Source organism: Lepisosteus platostomus, chromosome 1, assembly GCF_059453375.1.
Source record: "Lepisosteus platostomus isolate fLepPlt1 chromosome 1, fLepPlt1.hap1, whole genome shotgun sequence".
NCBI classification, from domain to species: Eukaryota; Metazoa; Chordata; class Actinopteri; order Semionotiformes; family Lepisosteidae; genus Lepisosteus; species Lepisosteus platostomus.
This window is the reverse complement of record NC_142611.1, coordinates 72,856,762-72,865,223: the sequence shown is the minus strand read 5'-3', so window position 1 is coordinate 72,865,223 and position 8,462 is coordinate 72,856,762. Positions and strand designations below refer to the sequence as shown.

Below are 8,462 nucleotides of genomic sequence, written 5' to 3'. Positions count from 1 at the left end.
TGGCGTTATTCTAGCATGCAAAAGTTTGTCAAAAAACAAAAACATGCACAGATGTGTGCAGAGATTACAATTGTATGGTAATAACATGCATATATGCAAAGGAACAAGTAGAGGTTAATTCCCTGCTGAAAGGTGGAAAGAAAGAAGAGAACATACACAGTGCAGCTCATTCACTGACGCAGCCCCCCAACATTAACATTTATATTTGTATATAAGTGCATCTGAACGTGTACTACCATTCAGGAAAATTTGTATTCCACTGCTGCCACTATGATCAGGCCCTGATGAACCAGTAATCGATTGTCTTTACTAAACAACAATGATGAAGCCACTTATTGATTAGATTTCTGTCATAAACACAACATAAGCCACACTGTGGCTTGTTAAAAAAGACCTGCTCTGTCTACAAGCAGGGAGAAATACATAATCCCAGCAGCCAATCCGCAGAAGAGGGGTGTGTGTGTGTGCATGATGTGATAAATGGGGAATCATGCTCCCTGTTAGGAGACTCCCAGACAGAGAGGAGGCTGGAAAATGCAAGATTTCATCTAAGAAAGCTTCTTTCGTGCTGTGAGATGCCAAATAAGAAGGAAGCAATCTGGGCTGCACTAAAACTTTGACGCACCAGACTAGAGAGAGAAAAATGAAAGGTGTGTGGCATCTCAAGGAACAATTCCTACGTGGCAGGCTTGGCTGTTTGGGTATAAGATGACTGATGGGACGGGCTCTCGATAACTCTCTGGGACCACTGTGGTGAGCCTTCGCACCTCCGCTGCCATGCCGTCTCCGAGACGGTTCGTCGTCACGTCCACGTCCCTGCCCGTCAACATGGACTGGGACCTGAACCTGCTTATCTACTTGGGGATTTTCGCTCTTCTGCTTCTCCTGCTGGTGCTGCTGCTGTGCCTGGTGATCAAGCAGTTGCGAAACTCTGTGGCGGCAGCTGGAGCCCTGCAGCCCAGCCGCTCCGTGAAAGAGCCCTGGAGTTTATGTCGGGAACATGCACTGTGAAGGCAGGGGCAGTGAGACCCACAGCGCCTTTCCCGTCCAGACAAGAGAGACAGGTCCTCAAGGAGAGCGAGCTGTGACCCTACCATCACATTTCCGGACCACTCTCCTCGTCCTCAAAAGTGTTTTGTGGTCCTTGCTTTTGCCATGTAACTCTTTTTTTTCCATGGGCCTTTAAGGGGGGATATACAGTGCACACATTTTGCATCGGAAAAGCGGTAACTGGCTGAATGATTGGGAATTATTTTCCTTCAGCTTGAATATATTCTGAGATACAGCATTTTTGTTCGTCAGTTTCTTGAGATCTCTTTGTCTGGTGTATTTAGATATTTAGATAGATTTAACAGTACCATGGATTAAATCGTGATATCTGAGAAATTGAGTTCTTCTGTTCACTTCTAATAAAAAAAGAGCCTCCGGCTGAATCAAAAAATCATTGCATCTCATTCCATTCCATCTGTAAAGTGCAGGGAAGACGGTTGTGCTGTGGAAAAAAAGGGTCTGACTTCCTAATGATTTAACAGAGTACAATTTTCATTTGTACTGAATATATTGGATTTTAAATTCTGTACACTTTTATGTATTTTGAGGTTTTATAAAATTACAAGCTTAGGTCTCAAATGTTGTTCAAAATCATCATGAATTCAATCTTGGTTGCATGAAATGGAGCATAATTCCTGTAACTACAGACTACCCCTCTAATGGGTTATGTGCGGTCCGTACTGAGAAGACAAGACACTAAACATTGGCATTTTACAGTGTTCAGCAGCTTTCTTATTTTCTTCACCTTTTGCCAGATCACCAACTCATTCTGCAGCAGATCGTTGCAGGAATATGTTTTTAAAAAGGAATACACTGGGGAATTGAACTCACTGCCCCTGTTGATTAAGATTGCTTGTTAATGAGATGTGTGAGGTATCCAACTATGTTTCCTTTTATTAATTTCATGAGGCTCCAGGTGCAAACTCTACAAATAGCATTAGCTTTTGCATTTTTCTTCAGCTATTAGATTATGGCCTCCTGTGTTTCAGCTGAAAACTAGGAATTGTATGTTCAAAGGCATATTTACCATTTTGAGGTAGAAAATGTCTGAAATTGACATTGCTGGGGAAACATGGAAAACATAAAACTGATAAACAGTCTGCATTAATTCAGCAATAGTTCGGATTCATATCTGTTATTGTTACAGAATATGACCCCTGGGTAAGAAATTTATTCAACTTTCAATACTGCTGTACTGTACAGCAGTGTATGCACTGTAGTTTATTTACCTGATCTTTTGAGTAATTTGGTCTTTTGTAAAATAATATGAATACATATTGTTTTGTGCAAAATACAATTTAATTATGGTTTTGCAGCAAAGTATGTTTAGAAAGCCTACTTTAGTGAGCAGTGATTAATGAGATGATAACTTTACGTGACAGGTCGGTTATACACTGCAGATCAATTGCTGTCTCATGTTAGGCTAAAGGCTAAGAAACCCGACACCAGTAGTTTTTTATTCATTTTGAAACAAATCAGAAAAATAATGTAGCTTGTTCTTGTATCCCGTTGACATAGGGAAGTAATTTCTTGGTCGATAAATATATTTAAAATATGTTATAGTCTTTATGTTTATCACACTATATCATCACAAATATTGCTGGTACGAAATTGTTTCCTAAACTAGACTTAGGACAAGCAAAAGAACGGTCTTCCCCTCACTTTAACTCTGCTGATATCCATTCTAGATCCTTTACTTTACCAGGTTATACTATTTCAGTTACATTTTGAGTATCATTTAATTGCTCCAGACTCCTATAAGTAAAGTCTGACACATGAAAAGGATGTTAAACTCCCCCAACTGCAAGTAGGATGGGGATGTCTGTAGCTCCGGAGCAGAGTGTAAAAAGCTTATAATAAGTTATGACTGTCTTCTAGGTACCATCAGTTCAGTGACAGTTCCAAGGGACTATTCTTGTGTGTGCAGATGCAGACACATTAAATACTCACAGTAAGTGCAGTTTCTCTACAAATGCAAAACAAGATATGCAAATAACATACCTAAGAAACAAGTTTTATTGTTTATTGTTGTCAAGAAAAAACAGATAATATAAAAACAACAAAATACATAAAGGGAGTTTAAAGCACATATCTCCTTTCCCTCATAGTCTCCCTCTCTGCTCTCCGTCTGTCACGAAAACAAAGATTTAATTTTTGTTTTATTTCTGAAATTTCTAAAAAAAAAAACCCTCTTCAAGCACAAGCACGAGAACACCCCATAAACACCATCAATCCCTGTCCTACAAGAGCATTAAAGGCTATTTAGGCTTCTTTTGTGTCTTTTAGTAATAATGAAATGATGGGTTTCTATTTTAAGTACGTTCATATTGGAGAAGTGGCAAAAATTCTAAAAAAATAACATTTCTAAAATGATCTTTCTAGCATATTTTGTTACCAGATTAAATGTTTTTTAATCTTATATTTTATAGGTTTTTTTAATCACATGTGGTCTCTTAAAACATACACAATAAAGGCCTACTCTTACCCACAATTTCAGTTAGAATGATTCTATCTAGAATCTATAAACAAAGAAAATATAATTTAATCTAACTGTATGGTACCTGACGAGAATTCTTTTTATGACTGAGGTAAAACTGTGCTGAATTTGACTGAGGACTTGATAGTGATTCCTAAAAACAACTGAAACAAGAGCATATATATATATGATTTGATGGTTGGCATAATATCGAGCTCACAGTATTGAATGCAAGAAAGACCTCAGAGAGTTGCTGCTTAATTACGTAATCGCAGTATCAAATGTATATGTACTGTACAGTAGCTGCTGGAATTACTTTTGTAATGCGTCTCACAAACCATATTTATAAACATGACATTTATAATAATAATAATAAAGTCATGCCTATTGTGACATTTTAATAAATTCTAATAATATTAATATAACACAATATATTGATATTTTATATTATAATATATTAGAATTATAATATTATAAATATCATGCTTACATATAATCGGTTACGCTTCTGAAAATATTCTGAAAATCTAGAAACTCCCAGATAAGAAATATAATGACTTCAACAAAATTATACGAATAACACTACAGCCAAAATAATGGATGTCATTTCAAATATAGGGCTCATTACCAATGTACATGTAAATAATGTGATATTATGGAAAATACTAATTTCATTGTGATGACTACATTTGCTATTATAAATATAGAACATAACTGCGGTTGGACCCATATTTCTTTCTTGAACTGATAGAAATGTTCATTTTTTATAATCTGCTTCACTGCTTATTCCTCACCTTTATGTCCTTCTTTAAAAGCGTAACTGGCATTTAGTTAGGAAATTACTGGCAATGTGTTTCCCCAGGGTAATTTCTAGAGGAAATACAAGAGCATAATTATAGAGTGATGAGGAAAATGCCTTCAAATACAAAGATTGCTTAAACATTTAACAATACACTGGTGAGGCAGCAAGGGATTCCTTTTTCAGGAAGTCTCCTATTAATTGTAAAGACCCGTACAATAAGGCACACGTAGTCTGAATGGGTTTGCTCTCAGAGAGTGAAATGACATGGGAAGAAAAGGAGTTGTTCTCAGTGGCAGTATTCATGTACAGTTGCTGGCTTACAGGCCTGTGGGATACAGCGAACAAGTCAGGGAAATCCAGCTGGGGCTGCTTGAGAAAATCCAGGTGAAGCTGCTCTGAGGGGTGTCTCAGGTGCTGGCTGGTGGGCTCTGTAGTAGTTTTTTTGCCAGTCAAAATGGCGTTGAAGTGCTCTGCTGGGGATCGGGGTTAGACAACAGAACCTGGCTGACTGGAGGCGTTGTTACCCTGGAGGAGTGGGGCAGTACTTGGCAAGGAAGCAGAGTACCTTCACTCCATTGTAGAGAAAGACGTCGAGAGAGGAGTTCCCGGGCCTTGTCTGTGGAGAGTGAGATGAGAGACTGTCCCACAGACCTGCTGCTGCTGTGTTAGACACACAAGTGCTGGTTACAGACAGGTGTACGTGGCCAAACAGGTTGAGTAAAAGTGATTTTGTTTTAGTGAGTCTAAATGAATCCTTGAGTGCTTGGTTGAGTTAAAGCGAATCATGACTGGTGCAGATGAGGAAATGGGTGATGCGGAGTTAACAGAGTTGAATCCTCTGGTGCCTGGTGATCAATGAAGAGTTCATGAGAAGCTTCAGCCACTCAAGCCTAGTGAAGAGAAACCAAGAGGGAAGAAGACAGTGCTGTCTTACCTTAAAGGGAAATCTTATCAAGGAATGTGGAACTGGACGGGATCTGAAAGAAAATGACTTAAATGTGAAAAATTAGAGGACATGCTGGCAATGTGGCAAATATGGCTGTTGGTTGTCCCAATGTCAAATAGTCAATTGATGCATTAAAATTGAGAATACTGTTGAAGCCAATGCCCTGGTTTACCTCAAGAAACAGCTATGTAAGTTCCTTGAGACAATTAATTGCCAAATGGGATAGATAACTCAAAAAGCCTTCTCTCATTAATAACGTAGTAATTTAGTAATTTAAGTAACTTACTTAATTAGTAATTAGTATTCTTATGTTACAGCAGAGTAATTAATATTCTCCTCAGGGAGTCTGGTAAGTTAATTATACACAGGATGTAATGAAAGAAAATTAGAACTTGTCACATCACTAGGTGGAGCTGTAACCCCTGATCCATCACTCCACTGTCCCAATATGGCGAAACTGAACTCGAGAAGGCATCAGCAAAGTTTTCCTGCTGAGATATTAAACCAAAGTGGTGCTTGCATGCTGGGAATAGAGGATCCAAAGACACAGCCAGTAATGGGTTTTGACATCACATCCAAGAAAGATCTGTGAAACATCTGTTGAGGTAAACTGTGGAAAAACAGCAGCCTTATTGCTTCCTTTTGTAGTTCAGTCTTTGACTATGTGGAATATTACAGTGAAGCATTTTGTAAACCTGAGGAGTAATGACAAAAAAAATGATATAAGGATTGAAATATTATTTGAAATTTATTGTTGGAGAACATGGTATGGTATGTCTCACAGCCAACCCTGTCATCTCATTCTCTAATAGTTTAAAAGCCAACCTTTAGATAAAAATAAATAAAATTTATTGTTAACAGGTGAAGAGACGGCATCTTCAATTTTCTTCCATTTCTACTGCAGCAAAGCAGTTTTATTTAAAAAATAATTAGCAGAAGAATTTGGCCTGCCAGGTGTCTTCAACAATTCCTCAAGTAAGACTGATTGTGGATGGAATTACATACAATGGATATTGAAAGCCACCACCCCCTTTCAAAATGTTCACCTTTTTCTTGCCCTAAAGCCCAAAAAGAAGAAAAATAAAAGCACACTTTTTCCAGTTTTATTTTTAAATCGTACCTTGCAACATCCAAGTGAAAAAAGAAAGCAAAACTTATAAAAAAATAAAAATCAGAAAGTAAAATAACTGGGTTGGATAACAGAACACCCTCCTGAGTTAATACTTGGTGGAAGCACCTTTTGCTTGAATTACAGCCTTGAGTCTGTTTGGATACATCTCTACCAACTTTCCACACCTAGAGGGAGGAATATTTGCCCATTCCTCCTTACAGAACTGTTCAAGCTCAGTCAAACTGCGTGGTGGCTGTTGATGGACTGCCCTCTTCAAGTCATTACAAAGATTTTTGATGGGATTTAGGTCGGGGCACTGACTAGGCCACTCAAGGACATTCACCTTCCTGTCCTTCAGCCACTGTACAGTTGCTTCGGTGGTGTGCTTTGGGTCATTGTCACGTTGAAAGGTGAACCATCTTCCCATTTTCAACTTCCTTGCTGAAGAGAAACACCTGCACTATAGGGTGCTGCCACCACAGTGCTTTACTGAAAGAACAGTGTTCTATGGAAGGTAAGATGTATTGGGTTTTTGCCAGAAGTACTGTTTTGCATTCTGGCCAAAAAGTTGGATTTTGGTCTCATCTGACCACAGCATCTTTAAGGTGCTTTTTAGTAAAACATAAACAAGACTTGATGTGGCTCTTTTAGGGAGTGGCTTTTTTCTTGCAACCCTCCCATACAGGCCAGATTTGTGAAGCGCTTATTATATTGTTGTCACATGCACACAATGACCAGTCTTTGCCATAAAGGCCTGTAGCTAGCCTCTCTGATCAGTCTCCTTCTTGCTTGGTCATCCAGTTTTGAGGGACGGCCTGATCTAGGCAAAGTCTGGGTGGTGCCATACGCCTTCCACTTTTTAATGATGGTCTTGACAGTGCTCCATGGGATACTTAAAGCCTTTGAAATCTTTTTATACCCTTCTCCTGACTTGTGCCTTTCCAGAACTTTATCTCAAAGTTCTTTTGAAACCTCCTCTCCACCCATAGTGGATTCTTTGCTTTGAAATGCACTTCCAAGCAGTGGAATCCTCTAGAAACATCTGCTTTTATTCTGAACTCATCAAAATCACCACAATTGATCACAGGTGGAAGCCAATGAGTTTGTTGTGTGATCTGTAAGGTGACTGGATATACCTGAGCAAGTTTACAGATGCAATTGTAAGGGGGGTGTTCACTTATCCAAATAAGGTATTTTACTATTGTAATATCAGTTAATTTTCAGAATGTTTTAGAATTTCATTTTCCTTTGGCTAATGTGGATTACAGTGTGTAACTAAAAATGGAACAAGCCTGATTTAATTTGTTTTTATTTTCAGAGTGTCATACAACAAAAGGTACAAATTTTGAAAGGGGGTGGTGACTTTCTATACCCACTGTATGCGGTATGCCGAAATAAAAGTATTCTTCTCATTAAAATAACCCTCCATAGAAGTTTTATAGGATGTGAATTAAATAAGACCTCATAGCCGAGTTATGCTGTGGGTTATACATTTGGGAGCTGGTTACAGATTAATTTATGTTTGCTCATTAGATTCTTCCCTGCTGTGGAGTGATGGAATCTTAACCTACACTATAGAACTGTAAGTATTCCCTTAATCATTATAATGTTTTCTATTTTTTATAAAAAATATTCTGTGCTGTATGCAAAAAGCTAGTCACCTAATCAGTTTTTCAACAAAACACAAAAACTACTGGTCAAATCCATGTTCCACATTAGCAATTGCAATAAAGATTGATGATGGTTTTGTCAGCTCCATAAATTTCTCTGGTGGGAATTTTACCTATCAATGGCTGTCTTGGCTGAATGTTATGGTGACACCCGTTTAAAACACAAAAGCGCTTATTATAGAACCATGAGTGTTTTTTTCACAAGTAATCTTGATTCACAAATGCCGACACATTATTCTAATGTTCAGCTGACCATCTAAAAACTGACTGACTACCAAATAGAAAAATGTTGGTGTGACAGTCTTCTACAAGAAAGGAAGTCAAGACATTTCATATACAGAGCAGCAATGGTAAGCGAGGGTCAAGTTATAGGGCACAGAGAGGCTTTGGCAGTATGTTTGGAGAAT

The 8,462-nt window shown here is 38.2% G+C and overlaps 1 protein-coding gene across 1 annotated transcript; it reads left to right on the top strand.

Annotated features, from left to right (window-relative positions):
• The first annotated feature begins 311 nt into the window (after positions 1 to 311).
• On the top strand, positions 312 to 1,592 carry LOC148678694 (small integral membrane protein 43-like). Its single transcript, XM_088604930.1, has one exon. It carries the CDS (start codon positions 778 to 780, stop codon positions 1,009 to 1,011), a length of 234 nt encoding a protein of 77 aa, XP_088461056.1. The 5' UTR covers positions 312 to 777; the 3' UTR covers positions 1,012 to 1,592.
• Positions 1,593 to 8,462: the final 6,870 nt, after the last annotated feature.

What these genes read in the sequence shown, in the direction of transcription:
- LOC148678694 (XM_088604930.1), top strand. Translation starts at nt 778, where the DNA reads ATGCCGTCTCCGAGACGGTTCGTCGTCACGTCCACGTCCCTGCCCGTC.